The sequence below is a fragment of the Salmo trutta genome, chromosome 26 (assembly GCF_901001165.1).
Source record: "Salmo trutta chromosome 26, fSalTru1.1, whole genome shotgun sequence".
Classification (NCBI taxonomy): Eukaryota; Metazoa; Chordata; class Actinopteri; order Salmoniformes; family Salmonidae; genus Salmo; species Salmo trutta.
Window position 1 is genome coordinate 28,797,650 of NC_042982.1, and position 15,576 is coordinate 28,813,225.

General features: G+C 43.9%; 1 protein-coding gene across 1 annotated transcript in view; it reads right to left on the bottom strand.

Moving 5' to 3' along the window:
* The window catches only part of LOC115163594 (serine/threonine-protein kinase NLK), a 102,453-nt gene that overhangs the window by 16,932 nt on the left and 69,945 nt on the right, over positions 1-15,576 (bottom strand). Inside the window, exons 6-7 of the mRNA XM_029715611.1 lie at positions 14,972-15,181; positions 14,203-14,304 (exon numbers count right to left, since the gene is read on the bottom strand). Of these exons, the coding sequence (XP_029571471.1) occupies positions 14,203-14,304; positions 14,972-15,181 (312 nt within the window). The remainder of the gene's footprint in view (positions 1-14,202; positions 14,305-14,971; positions 15,182-15,576) is intronic.

Below are 15,576 nucleotides of genomic sequence, written 5' to 3' on the forward strand. Positions count from 1 at the left end.
GTTGGGTCCAGAGCTCATTCCTTTTAAATCAAAGTTTATTTGTCACGTGCGCCGAATACAACAGGTATTACAGTGAAATGCTTACTTACAGGCTCTAACCAACAGTGCAAAAAAGGTATTAGGTGAACAATAGGTAAGTAAAGAAATAAAAACAACAGTAGAAAGACAGTGAAAAACAATAGCGAGGCTATATACAGTTGCGAGGCTATAAAAGTAGCGAAGCTACATACAGACACCGTTTAGTCAGGCTGATTGAGGTAGTATGTACATGTAGATATGGTTAAAGTGACTATGCATATACGATGAACAGATGTAGCAGTAGCGTAAAGAGGGGTTGGCGGGTGGTGGGACACTGCAGATAGCCCGGTTAGCCAATGTGCGAGAGCACTGGTTGGTCGGGCCAAATGAGGTAGTATGTACATATGTACATGAATGTACAGTTAAAGTGACTATGCATATATGATAAACAGAGAGTAGCAGAAGCGTAAAAGAGGGGTTGGGGGGGGGGGGGGGGGCACACAATGCAAATAGTCCGGGTAGCCATTTGATGACCTGTTCAGGAGTCTTATGGCTTGGGGGTAAAAACTGTAGAGAAGCCTTTTTGTCCTAGACTTGGCACTCTGGTACCGCTTGCCATGCGGTAATAGAGAGAACAGTCTATGACTGGGGTGGCTGGGGTCTTTGACAATTTTTGGGGCCTTTTTGGGCCTGCCTGCTGTAGAGGTCCTGGATGGCAGGCAGCTTAGACCCAGTGATGTGCTGGGCCATACGCACTACCCTCTGTAGTGCCTTGCGGTCGGAGGCCGAGCAATTGCCATACCAGGCAGTGATGCAACCAGTCAGGATGCTCTCGATGTTGCAGCTGTAGACACATGCCAAATCTTTTTCGTTTCCTGAGGTGGAATAGGCTTTTTCGTGCCCTCTTCACGACTGTCTTGGTGTGTTTGGACCATTCTAGTTTGTTGGTGATGTGGACACCAAGGAACTTGAAGCTCTCAACCTGCTCCACTACAGCCCCGTCGGTGAGAATGGGGGCGTGCTCGGTCCTCCTTTTCCTGTAGTCCACAACCATCTCCTTAGTCTTGGTTACGTTGAGGGATAGGTTGTTATTCTGGCATCACCTGGCCAGGTCTCTGACCTCCTCCCTATAGACTGTCTCGTCGTTGTCGGTGATCAGGCCTACCGCTGTTGTGTCATCTGCAAACTTATTGATGGTGTTGGAGTCGTGCCTGGCCATGCAGTCGTGGGTGAACAGGGAGTACAGGAGGGGACTGAGCACGCACCCCTGGGGGGCTCCAGTGTTGAGGATCAGCGTGGCAGATGTGTTGCTACCTACCCTCACTACCTGGGGGTGGCCTGTCAGGAAGTCCAGGATCCAGTTGCAGAGGGAGGTGTTTAGTCCCACATGCCCGGAGCACACGTCCTGGTAATCCGTCTGGCCCCGCAGCCTTGTGTATGTTGACCTGTTTAAAGGTCTTACTCACGTCGGCGACGGACAGCGTGATCACCCGGTCGTCCGGAACAGCTGATGCTCTCATGCATGCTTCAGTGTTGCTTGCCTCGAAGCGAGCATAGAAGTGATTTAGCTCGTCTGGTAGGCGCGTGTCACTGGGCAGCTCGCGGCTGTGCCCTGCCACATAAGATCAGTGTCGGAGCCGGTGTAGTATGATTCAATCTTAGCCCTGTATTGACGCTTTGCCTGTTTGATCGTTCATCGCAGGGCATAGCAGGATTTCTTGTAAGCTTCTGGGTTAGTGTCCCGCACCTTGAAAGCGGCAGCTCTACCCTTTAGCTCAGTGCGAATGTTGCCTGTAATCCATGGCTTCTGGTTGGGGTATGTACGTACAGTCACTGTGGGGACAACGTCCTCGATGCACTTATTGATAAAGCCAGTGACTGATGTGGTGTACTCCTCAATGCCATCGGAAGAATCCCGGAACATGTTCCAGTCTGTGATAGCAAAACAGTCCTGTAGTTTAGCATCTGCTTCATCTGACCACTTTTTTATAGACCGAGTCACTGGTGCTTCTTGCTTTAATTTTTGCTTGTAAGCAGGAGGATAGAGTTGTGGTCGGATTTACCAAATGGAGGGAGAGCTTTCTACGCGTCTCTGTGTGTGGAGTACAGGGGATCTAGAATTTTTTCCCCTCTGGTTGCACATTTAACATGTTGATAGAAATTTGGTAGAACTGATTTGAGTTTCCCTGCATTAAAGTCTCCGGCCACTAGGAGCGCCGCCTGTGAGTGAGTGGTTTCCTGTTTGCTTATTTCCTTATAATGCTGACTGAGTGCGGTCTTAGTGCCAGCATCTGTCTTTTATGTGACTTTTTTCAAATCCTCATTAGAGTCACATCATGCAGCCCTAGAATGTATAAATAAAGTTTGTATCACAAGTAAAGCTGCATAAATAACTCAAATTGAAGCATATAGGAGGAACTATGTCTTTATTAACCGCTCTATATCCTTTCTATCTTATTCATCTATGTTCAATTGTATTCTTCATACTATTAAATAATGCCACAGAATTCTAAGCAAATCTTTTTTGCTAAATGAACTAGTGTAGCCCACAGCCATATGGCATAGCCAGATCAGGGCCTAACATAATGTCAGAGTATGCTATTCTGTTCTTCTGAAATAGACTACATTTTCATCATATCATGTTTCTTCAGACCCGTCTAAAATAATGGATTTATTGTGATGTAGGCTGTATTAAAAGGATTTATTAGACTTTTTAAAATGTAGATGTTCCAAAGGTCTGCATCAGTGACTTGTAGGCTCTGCGTGGAAGCCAGGAGATGCTAAATGTCTTTATGTTAATTAATGGTTAATTACATTGAGACCGGCAGTTATTTGCTTGACAATCACCGGCTGATGAAATTTAATGAACGCCACAGCCCTACATGTGACATTCTTCTAAGATACAAATATTTGTTTCTGTCTCGACATGCACTTTGGGCTGCAAAACATTGTATGAAATGTGCTTTACAAATAATGTATATAATTATTAGTATTATTATTAAAATAAAAGGGAACATCCGGTCTGACCTAACCCTGCCGAGGGAGGCCTTACACCAGGGCCAACCGGGGCGAGCTGCCTGCCTCTCCCACCCCCATCCTCCAACATCATCCATCTCTCTCCACCCTCATCCCCCTGCCCAGAGTAAGACAAACAAGCTGTACATCACTCTGCCAGACAATAACAAAGCCTACCCAGGACACAGCCTCAGCGCCAGGTACAACAGGGCACTGTGAAAGGAAGAGTTGCACCTGGGGGATTTATGGTGGTGTGGACAAGTAGATGTGTTTACTCATGCAAAACTGCTACTAATGCTAACTAGCTACAGTAGCCTCCTGGAGCTAAGAGGAGGTAAGACTGGTGAAGGATGAGCCAATGAACATGCAGGTAATTACTAGAACAAACTAGCAGAGACGAGAGTTCCAACACAACTAGCGTGTCAACGCCATGTCAGACTGTTCTGTACAAAGATGTGGAAGAAGGGGAAGACAGGTTTATTTGGATTGTGTGTGTGTGTGAGGCTAAGTGATGTGTGCTCCAGCAGCATAGTGAAGCGTACGAGTAGCAGCCTCTGGTAACTACTCTACCCAGACAGACAGCTCAGGTGACAACAGATTGGCAGTGAGGCTTCCTGTTTCGGCAGAAAAGGCTGCACTTAGCTTCGCCGTGGTTCGAGGGTAGAGCAAAGTGGTTGAGGTGTGCGTGCGTGTGTGTTTGTGTTTGCGTGTGAGAGAGAGAGTGAAAGATAGGGAGTGATGCATACACAGAGTGTGTGCGTGCGTGTGGAGAGAGGGGGTGCTTAGCAGCTTTCAAGCCCTTCTCTGATTTCTTAACTCATTTGGCTTGGGGTATTGACCTGCCTAAGCCTCCATAGCAGGGTAGGTGGGGGCTAGCTTCCGAACGCTGGCTACAGTAGAGACCAATAGCTTTAATTTCACTAGCCATTCTCACATAGATTTATTTAGGAAGCACAGAGAGAACAAGCACCCTGATGTGTTCTATTTCCCCTCAAAACATGGTAATTTTATTAGACTATACGAGAACAATCATTAGTAAAGAATCTAAGGTCCGCATTCATTCAAGTTCACTATACATCTCATATGGCTGGACCAGTTATTGCCGTCTTTTCCTGGATGAGTCAGGGTGCATCACAGGACTCTGAAGTGGTGTCCTCTTCTCGTTTCCTCTCTCCCTCATCTGCAGCTTGCTCTAAAGTGATATGGTGGATAACTACCTGGAATTTGCTCTCGCCTGTCCTGTTCTCTCACACCAATACAGATGAAAGAGATCAGTTGAGGACAGGAGAGGAAGCTCCATTAGAGTAGTGAGAAGGAGAGGAAGCAACATTAGAGTAGTGAGAAGGAGAGGAGAGGAAGCTACATTAGAGTAGTGAGAAGGAGAGGAGAGGAAGCTACATTAGAGTAGTGAGAAGAAGAGGAGAGAGCTACATTAGAGTAGTGAGAAGGAGAGGAAGCAACATTAAAGTGGTGAGAAGGAGAGGAGAGAGCTACATTATAGTAGTGAGAAGAAGAGGAGAGAGCTACATTAGAGTAGTGAGAAGGAGAGGAAGCTACATTAGAGTAGTGAGAAGGAGAGGAAGCTACATTAGAGTAGTGAGAAGGAGAGGAAGCTACATTAGAGTAGTGAGAAGGAGAGGAAGCTACATTAGAGTAGTGAGAAGGAGAGGAAGCTACATTAGAGTAGTTAGAGGGAGAGGAAGCTACATTAGAGTAGTTAGAGGGAGAGGAAGCTAATTAGAGTAGTTAGAGGGAGAGGAAGCTACATTAGAGTAGTGAGAAGAAGAGGAGAGGAAGCTACATTAGAGTAGTGAGAAGAAGAGGAGAGGAAGCTACATCAAAGTAGTGTCAAGGAGAGGAGAGGAAGCTACATTAGAGTAGTGAGAAGGAGAGGAGAGAGCTACATTAGAGTAGTGAGAAGGAGAGGAGAGAGCTACATTAGAGTAGTTAGAGGGAGAGGAAGCTACATTAGAGTAGTGAGAAGAAGAGGAGAGGAAGCAACATTAGAGTAGTGAGAAGGAGAGGAGAGGAAGCTACATTAGAGTAGTGAGAAGGAGAGGAGAGGAAGCTACATCAGAGTAGTGAGAAGGAGAGGAGAGGCAGCTACATCAAAGTAGTGTCAAGGAGAGGAGAGGAAGCTACATTAAAGTAGTGAGAGGGAGAGGAGAGGAAGCTACATTGGAGTAGTGAGAAGGAGAGGAGAGAGCTACATTAGAGTAGTGAGAAGGAGAGGAGAGGAAGCTACATTAGAGTAGTGAGAAGGAGAGGAGAGGAAGCTACATTAGAGTAGTGAGAAGGAGAGGAGAGGAAGCTACATCAGAGTAGTGAGAAGGAGAGGAGAGGCAGCTACATCAAAGTAGTGTCAAGGAGAGGAGAGGAAGCTACATTAAAGTAGTGAGAGGGAGAGGAGAGGAAGCTACATCAGAGTAGTGAGAAGGAGAGGAGAGGAAGCTACATTAGAGTAGTGAGAAGGAGAGGAGAGGAAGCTACATTAGAGTAGTGAGAAGGAGAGGAGAGAGCTACATTTGAGTTGTGAGAAGGAGAGGAGAGGATCTACATTAGTGTTAAAAAATATATATATTTCACCTTTATTTAACCAGGTAAGCTGGTTGAGAACAAGTTCTCATTTACAACTGTGACCTGGCCAAGATAAAGCAAAGCAGTGCGACAGAAACAACAAGTGTACAGTCAATAACACAATAGAAAAAAAGAAAGTCTATATACAGTGTGTGCAAATGGCATGAGGAGGTAAGGCAATAAATAGGCCATAGTAGCGAAGTAATTACAATTTAGCAGATTAACACGAGTGATAGATGAGCAGATGATGATGAGCAGATGATGGTGTGTAAGTAGTGATACTGGTGTGCAAAAGAGCAGCAAAGTAAATAAAAACAATATGGGGATGAGGTAGGTAGATTGGGTGGGCTATTTACAGATGGTCTATGTACAGCTGCAGCGATCGGTTAGCTGCTCAGATAGCTGATGTTTAAATTTAGTGAGGGAAATGTAACTGGAAGGAAAGGCGGCCAAAGGAGGTGTTGGCTTTGGGCATGACCAGTGAGATATACCTGCTGGAGCGCGTGCTACGGGTGAGAAGGAGAGGAGAAGAAGCAACATTAGAGTAGTGAGAAGGAGAGGAGAGGAAGCTACATTAGAGTAGTGACAAGGAGAGGAGAGGAAGCTACATTAGAGTAGTTAGAGGGAGAGGAAGCTACATTAAAGTAGTGAGAAGAAGAGGAGAGGAAGCTACATTAGAGTAGTGAGAAGGAGAGGAGAGGAAGCTACATTAGAGTAGTGAGAAGGAGAGGAGAGGAAGCTACATTAGAGTAGTGACAAGGAGAGGAGAGGAAGCTACATCAGAGTAGTGAGAAGGAGAGGAGAGGCAGCTACATCAAAGTAGTGTCAAGGAGAGGAGAGGAAGCTACATTAGTGAGAGGGAGAGGAGAGGAAGCTACATTGGAGTAGTGAGAGGGAGAGGAGAGGAAGCTACATTGGAGTAGTGAGAAGGAGAGGAAGTTACATTAGAGTAGTGTCAAGGAGAGGAGAGGAAGCTACATTAGAGTAGTGTCAAGGAGAGGAGAGGAAGCTACATTAGAGTAGTGTCAAGGAGAGGAAGCTACATTAGAGTAGTGAGAGGAAGCTACATTAGAGTAGTGAGAGGGAGGAGAGGAAGCTACATTAGAGTAGTGTCAAGGAGAGGAGAGGAAGCTACATTAGAGTAGTGAGAAGGAGAGGAGAGAAAGCTACATTAGAGTAGTGAGAGGAAGCTACATTAGAGTAGTGACAAGGAGAGGAGAGCAAGCTACATTAGAGTAGTGACAAGGAGAGGAGAGAGCTACATTAGGTTAGCGCTACATTAGGTTAGCGCAGTGGTTTTTATAGTCCCGTACCCCTTCAACCTCCAACCTCTAGTACCAGGGTCAGCGCACTCTCAAATGTTGTTTTAGCCATCACTGTAAGCCTGCCACACACACACTATACAATATATTTATTAAACATAAGAATGAGTGTTTTTGTTTAAACCCGGCTCGTGGGAAGTAACAAAAAGCTCCTATAGGACCAGGCAACAAATAATAATATAATAATAATCAATCATTTTGGTCTTTATATAGCCATCTTACATATTAAACCTTATTTGTTCATCAAAAATAGTGAATAACTCACCACAGGTTAATGAGAAGGGTGTGCTTGAAAGGATGCACATAACTCTGCAATGTTGGGTTGTATTAGAGAGAGTCTCAGTCTTAAATCATTTTCCACACACAGTCTGTGCCTGTATTTAGTTTTCATGCTAGTGAGGGCCGAGAATCAACTCTCACATTGGTACGTTTTTGCAAAGGGTGTCTTAACAGCGCGATTTGCCAAGGCAGGATACTCTGAGCGCAGCCCAATCCAGAAATCTGTCACAGAACCGCTGGTTGCAATTTCGGTGAGGCTCTCTTGTTCAGATATCGGTAAGTGGACTGGAGGCAGGGCATGAAAGGGATAACGAATCCAGTTGTTTGTGTCATCCGTTTAGGGAAAGTACCTGTGTAATTGCACACCCAACTCACTCAGGTGCTTCGCTATATCACATTTGACATTGTCTGTAAGCTTGATTCATTAAAATCATACAGTGATGGAAAGACCTGTGTGTTGTCATTGTTGATGCAGACAGAGAAGAGCTCCAACTTCTTAATCATAGCCTCAATTTTGTCCCACCAATTGAATATAGTTGCGGAGAGTCCCTGTAATCCTAGATTCAGATATTCATTAAAATTATGGTGAGTAATGAAAACTTTAAGCTCGTCTATCAATTTAAAAAAAAACGTGTCAATACTTTGCCCCTTGATAACCAGCGCACTTCTGCATGTTGTAAAAGCGTTACATGGTCGCTGCTCATATCATTGCATAGTGCAGAAAATACACGAGAGTTCAGGGGCCTTGCTTTAACAAAGTTAATCATTTTCACTGTAGTGTCCAAAACGTCTTTCAAGCTGTCAGGCATTCCCTTGGCAGCAAGAGTCTCTCGGTGGATGCTGCAGCGTACCCAAGTAGTGTCGGGAGCAACTGCTTGAACGTGCGTTACCACTCCTCTATGTCTCCCTGTCATGGCTTTTGCGCCATCAGTACAGATACCAACATGAGCAGAAGCTATGTTTGGCTACATACGGACCGTTAGTGGAATTCCCACGAGAGAGTAACGGTTAATGTGATTGGATGTTAATTATTTGACTAGGCTACCTGTATTTGACATTGTGTTGTTATTTCGCTGAACACTAGATGGTTTAATTTTATTTTTGGCAGTGAAACGAGGCTACTCAGGCGAGAAAAAAAACGAACCCAAATGTACAGCCCCGTTGGAAAATATAAATGGAAGGTTTGAAAATGTAAAGAAAATAAAATGTAATAAATAAATAAATAATCAAATAAATCACATTTTTATTTGGCGTACCCCTGACGGCATTCCGCGTATCCCCCAGTTTGGGAATACCTGTGTTAGTGAGAAGGAGAGGAGAGAAGAGGAAGCTACATTAGGTTAGTGAGAAGCAGCCCAAGTGCCTGTACTCCTCTGTGGATGTTCTCGCCGTTTGTGAGAATAAGCAGATGTACTGAGGTCCATGAAAACCTTGTCTTTAAAAGCTGCACTCAGTCTGCCTACCCTCCTCCTCTCTCCATGCTTCCCTCCTATCTTTTCTCCCTCCTTCCATCCCAAGCTCCAACACCCCAGACCCCCATTGTGTAAAAATGAACCACTTCTCCCCTCTTCCAAGCTTTGGGGCTCTTCGGTCAAGCTCTCCTCTCACCCTCTCCTCTCTCCTGTGCCCTAACCTCCCTCTTATCCTCCTCTCGCAGGTCCTTCACCCCCTCCCAGAGGGAAATGAAAGGGGGATGATAGGAGGGCAGGGGCTCTCTGTGATGCTTCATTCTCCCCACCTTCACAAAGACCTTGTCCTCTCACATGAATAAGCAGCTCCCCCAACTCTCCAAATAACTTCCAAGTGTGTGTTGACCTCTGGCTGCATCTTGTAATCTTTGATCTTGCATCTGAAGGAACAGCTAAAATCAGGGCATTTGAAGAGATTGTATGTACTGAATGTGGTCAACGTGTGAATACCCATCCACAGATAGATGCAATTGGTCAATGAATAGCCACCCTGCAGGTGGAGCATTGCTGGTCGTGAGTGCTCTGGCAATTCCCAGCGCTAATGGTTAGAGGGGAGGGGGGTGTAAGGTGAATAGCCAGCCTGCAGGTAGAGGACCAGCATGGTTGGAGGGGAGGGGGGGTGTAAGATGAACAGCCACCCTGCAGGTAGAGGACCAGCATGGTTGGTGGGGTTGGGGGTGTAAGATTTGTATTTGTATTTATTATGGATCTCCATTAGCTGCTGTCAATGTAGTAGCTACTCTTCCTGGGTTCCAGCAAAATTAAGGCAGTTATAAAAATAAACATTACAATACATTCACACTGTGTGCCCTCAGGCCGCTACTCCACCCCTACCACATATCTACAATACAAAATCCATGTGTACGTGTGTGTAGTGCGTATGTTATTGTGTGTGTATGTGTCAGAAGGTGGGTGTAGCTGGTGCATGAAGTCAGGCGCAGGAGAGCAGAATGAGTGAGCAACGTACTTTACTCAAAACAAAGGCACAAGGTAAACAAATACACTTGACCAAAAACCAACGGTAATATTTACGCACGGGTGAACACAGCACCCGTGGAAAAACCAGCCATCATGAACCGAACTGAACATAGAAACAATGATGCACAACAAACATGAGGGAAACAGAGGGTTAAATACATGAACATGGAATTGAAAATGAAAACCAGGTGTGTAGAAAATAAAGACAAAACCAATGGAAAATGAAAGATGGATCAGCGATGGCTAGAAGACCGGTGACGTCGACCGCCAAATGCCGCCCGTACAAGGAGAGGGACCGACCTCAGCGGAAGTCGTGACAGTATGCATGTGTCTGTGCCTATGTTTGTGTTGCTTCACAGTCCTCGCTGTTCCATAAGGTGTTTTTTAAATCTAATTTTACTGCTTGCATCAGTTACTTGATGTGGAATAGAGTTCCATGTAGTCATGGCTCTATGTAGTAATGTGCGTCTCCCAAAGTCTATTCTGGACTTGGGGACTGTAAAGAGGCCTCTTGTGGCATTTCTTGTGGGTTATGCATGGGTGTCCGAGCTGTGCGCCAATAGTTCAAACAGACAGCTCAGTTTATTCAACATGTCAATACCTCTCACAAATACAAGTAGTGATGAAGTCAATCTCTCCTCCACTTTGAGCTAGGAGAGATTGACATGCATATACTTAATGTTAGCTCTATGTTTATATCCAAGGGCCAGTCGTGGTTCCCTGTTCTGAGCTAATTGCAATTTACCTAAGTCCCTTTTTGTGGGTACCTGACCACACGACTGAACAGTAGTCCAGGTGTGACAAAACTAGGTTTGTAGGACCTGCCTTGCTGTTAAGGTAGAGTAGCGCTTTATTATGGACAGACTTCTCCCCATCTTAGCTTCTGTTGTATCAATATGCTTTGACCATGACAGTTTACAATCCAGGGTTACTACAAGTAGTCACCTCAACTTGCTCAATGTCCACATTATTCATTACAAGATTTAGTTGAGGTTTAGGGTTTTTTGAATGATTTGTCCCAAATACAATGTTTTTAGTTTTAGAAATACCTTGGACTAACTTATTCCCTGCCACCCACTCTGAAACTAACTGCAGCTCTTTGTTAAGTGTTGCAGTCATTTCAGTCTCTGTAGTAGCTGATGTGTATAGTGTTGAGTCATCCGCATACATAGACACAGTGGCATGTCTTTAGTAAAGATTGAAAAAAGTAAGGGGCCTAGACAGCTGCCCTGGGGTATTCCTGATTCTACCTGGATTGTGTTGGAGAGGCTTTCAATAAAGAACACTCTCTGTGTTCTGTTAGACAAGTAACTCAAGTAACTCTTTATCCACAAAAGCGGTGTAAAGCCATAACACATATGTTTTTCCAGCAGAAGACTATGATTGATAATATCAAAAGCCGAATGGAAGTCTAACAAAACAGCCCCTACAATCTTTTTATTAACAATTTCTGTCAGCCAATCATCAGTCATTTGTGTAAGTGCTGTGCTTGTCGAATGTCCTTCCCTATAAGCATGCTGGAAGTCTGTTGTCAATTTGTTTACTGTAAAATAGCATTGTGTCTGGTCAAACACAATTTTTTCCAAAAGTTCACTAAGGGTTGGTAACAGGCCGATTGGTCGGCTATTTGAGCCAGTAAAGGGGGCTTTGCTATTCTTAGGTCGCGGAATTACTTTAGCTTTTTTCCAGGCCTGAGGGCACACACTTTCTAGTAGGCTTAAATTTAAAATATGGCAAATAAGAGTGGCAATATCGTCTGCTATTATCCTCAGTCATTTTCAATCCAAGTTGTCAGACCCCGGTGGCTTGTCATTGTTGATAGACAACAATCATTATTCACCTATTCCACACTGAATTTACAGAATTCAAAATTACAATAATTGTCTTTCATAATTTGGTCAGAAATACTGGATATAGTAGTGAGCGGCAGGTAGCCTAGTGGTTAGAACATTGGACTAGTAACCGAATGGTTGCAAGATCGAATCCCTGAGGTAAAAATCTATAGTTCTGCCCCTGAACAAGGTAGTTAACCTCTCTAGGGTCGGCGGGACGAAATCGTCCCACCTACGTAACAGCCAGTGGAATCCTGTGGCGCGTTATTCAAATACCTTAGAAATGCTATTACTTCAATTTCTCAGACATATGACTATTTTACACCATTTTAAAGACAAGACTCTCGTTAATCTAACCACACTGTCCGATTTCAAAAAGGCTTTACAACGAAAGCAAAACATTAGATTATGTCAGCAGAGTACCCAGCCAGAAATAATCAGACACCCATTTTTCAAGTTAGCATATAACGTCACAAAAACCCAGAAGACAGCTAAATGCAGCACTAACCTTTGATGATCTTCATCAGATGACACACCTAGGACATTATGTTATACAATACATGCATGTTTTGTTCAATCAAGTTCATATTTATATCAAAAACCAGCTTTTTACATTAGCATGTGACGTTCAGAACTAGCATACCCCCCGCAAACTTCCGGTGAATTTACTAAAAATGTACTAAATTACTCACGATAAACGTTCACAAAAAGCATAACAATTATTTTAAGAATTATAGATACAGAACTCCTCTATGCACTCGATATGTCCGATTTTAAAATAGCTTTTCGGTGAAAGCACATTTTGCAATATTCTAAGTAGATAGCCCGGCATCACAGGGCTAGCTATTTAGACACCCAGCAAGTTTAGCACTCACCAAAGTCAGATATACTATAAGAAAAATTGTATTACCTTTGGTGTTCTTCGTCAGAATGCACTCCCAGGACTTCTACTTCAATAACAAATGTTGGTTTGGTCCCAAATAATCCATAGTTATATCCAAACAGCGGCGTTTTGTTCGTGCGTTCAAGACACTATCCGAAAGGGTAAAGAAGGGTGACGAGCACGACGCATTTCGTGACAAAAAAATTCTAAATATTCCATTACCGTACTTCGAAGCATGTCAACCGCTGTTTAAAATCAATTTTTATGCCATTTTTTCGTAAAAAAGTGATAATATTCCGACCGGGAATCTGCGTTTAGGTAAAAAGACGAAAGAAAATAAAGCATGGGGTCGACTCGTGCACGCGCCTAAGCCCATTGTCCTCTGATCGGCCACTTGCCAAAAGCGCAAATGTGTTTCAGCCTGGGGCTGGAATGACATCATTCAGCTTTTTCCCGCCTTCTGAGAGCCTATGGGAGCCGTAGGAAGTGTCACGTTACAGCAAAGATCCTCAGATCCTCATATGCATATAATTGGTAGTATTGGATAGCAAACCCTCTAAAGTTTAAAATAATGTCTGTGAGTATAACAGAACTGATATGGCATGTGGAAACCTGAGGACAATCCATCCAGAAAAAAGAATTCAGCTCACCCTTGATTACTATGGTTGTCAATGGGAATATAAAAGGAAGACCTCCCAGATTGCAGTTCCTAGGGCTTCCACTAGATGTCAACAGTCTTTAGAAAGAGTTTCAGGCTTGTTTTTTGAAAAATAAGCTAGAATTTGTAGTTTTAGCAAGTGGCTCCCATTTTGGCTGTAGTGTTTGTTGCGCATTCCGGTGAGTGCACGTACTTCGTTATTTATTTCCGGTAATGGTCTCTGGTATTCTCCGTCTTCAATTTTATAGTTTATTTACATATTAGGGTACCTGAGGATTGATTAGGAACGTTGTTTGATATGTTTGGAAGAAGTTTATTGGTAACTTACAGGATTCATTTGTATGCATTTTGAACGAGGGAACTGAGTCTGAGTCTAGCGCGCCAATGATACAGACTTTTTTGGGATATAAAGGACTTTATCGAACAAAAATACCATTTGTTATGTAGCTGGGACCCTTGTGATTGCAACAAGATGAAGATCTTCAAAGGTAAGTGATTTATTTTAACGCTATTTCTGACTTTCGTGACGCCTCTGCTTGGTTGGAAAATGTATGTAACGCTTTTGTGTGCGGGGCGCTGTCCTCAGATAATCGCATGGTGTGCTTTCGCCGTAAAGCCTTTTTGAAAAAATAATAATAATAAATAAAAAATACTTGGATGTGTAGTGTCAGCGTGTGTTGCTGGCATGTCATGCCTAAGTTTTCTAATCTTGCCAATGAAATGTAGTTGGCAATATCAGTCGGTTTTGTGATGAAAAGATTAACCCCAAATGTATATTTCCTACCACTGCATTTCTGCGAGTGTCATACATTTTTTCAGACCACCATCAAGCCCCCCTGCCTCCCCCCTCACCCCCACGATAGCACGATGTGTCCTGGGACCACACTGGTGACAGGAAGTAGGATCCCTTCTGGCTTGAGATGACTCAAAAGTCAATGAAACAAACAACATCAACAAGATCTTGCTGTCCAAGAGGACCACTCATCACTGATATGTCTGACTCCTGTAACCATGTGTGGAAACCAATCTCATTCTGTTCACAGAGACATATTCCCATCCAGCCATGATTACCGAAAATATAATTGATTTGTAGGACTTATGAAAACCTAGCTCAGGAGACAAATGTGCTGTCCTTCACCAGAGTACACACACTGCTCATCCATGTCCCTACCTGTTTGTGTGGTCCTCTGAGGATGTGGGCCCTGGCCCCCTCACACGCTGTCCTCATGGCCTCCAGAGAGGGAGTCCCCAGCAGGTCCGTGATCAGATCCAGCTATAACACAGAACACACACAGAAGAACATCATGCAGCATATGTTACTGTACTTGAGACACGCATGCACGAACAAACACACAAACCCACACACGCGCACACACACACACACACACACTCACACACACACACAATGGCACATATGCAGTAAAGGCGAGGGAGTTGAGAGAGGCAGGCCAAGTTAAGGACTCCAGGGAGCTATACTGTGTATTGAGTTATTGCTCCAGAATGCAATTTTGCAGTCCATTGTGAACATACAGTGTCTGTGAACAAGTCATTTTAGACATGAGCTATTTGTGTCGATATCAGAAGTGAAAGGGAGTAGTGTGTACTGAGACATAAGACTGTATTCCTCCCTCCTCAGCTAACTCAACATGTCATCTCTGAAAGGGAGGTAAACGAGGCAGGACCAGAGCCCAAGGTCTGGAGAGACATGGACATTAAGGGGTCAAGGAAGCTCTGTCCTGTTTTCAAATACAGACTTTATCTCTGAAAGCTCAAACCAAGCTGAAAAAACACACCTCAGTGAAGTCTACTGACTAACAAACACAACCAAGGATAGCCAATAACTTTTTTTCTTATAAAGTAAGCCCAGAAATGCTCTGCACTGAATACTAGATCAGCAAGTATCAGATCAACATGTCCCCAGTGTTTACAGTATTGGTTACCTGCTGGATGGGACTTTGTGCCTGGAACAGGATGCGTCGGCCCAGTAGCTCGGCAAAGATGCATCCCACAGACCAGATGTCGATGGCGTTGGAGTAATGGTGGCTGCCCATGAGGATTTCTGGCGCACGGTAATACTGGGTCACCACCTCCTGAGTCATGTGACGAGACTCGTCCAGCTCCTCCAACCGCGCCAGCCCAAAGTCACAGATCTGAAGAGGGATGAAGGGGGAGAACATGTTCACATTAATACATCCATCAATACCAATACACAAATAGACTAGTCCTACCAACCCAACCCAAGGTTTAGATGCATGCAGCTTCTTACAAGATACACAATTTATTATTTGGTAGCTTACTGTGACTGGTCAGTGTCAATTGTTAAATAACTGAATGAGAACATTGTCTGATTCTTCTAAAGACACAAAATAATGGAATATTTGGATCGTTCATAAATGGACTAAAGAGCTGCTCTGAAATTCTTTGTTGACTCATATCTCACTTCCCCCAAGCTCTTCAAGGGATGAGCAGTTACAGTGCCTTGCCAAAGTATTCATCCCCCTTGGTGTTTTTCCTATTTTGTTGCATTACAACCTGTAATTTAAAT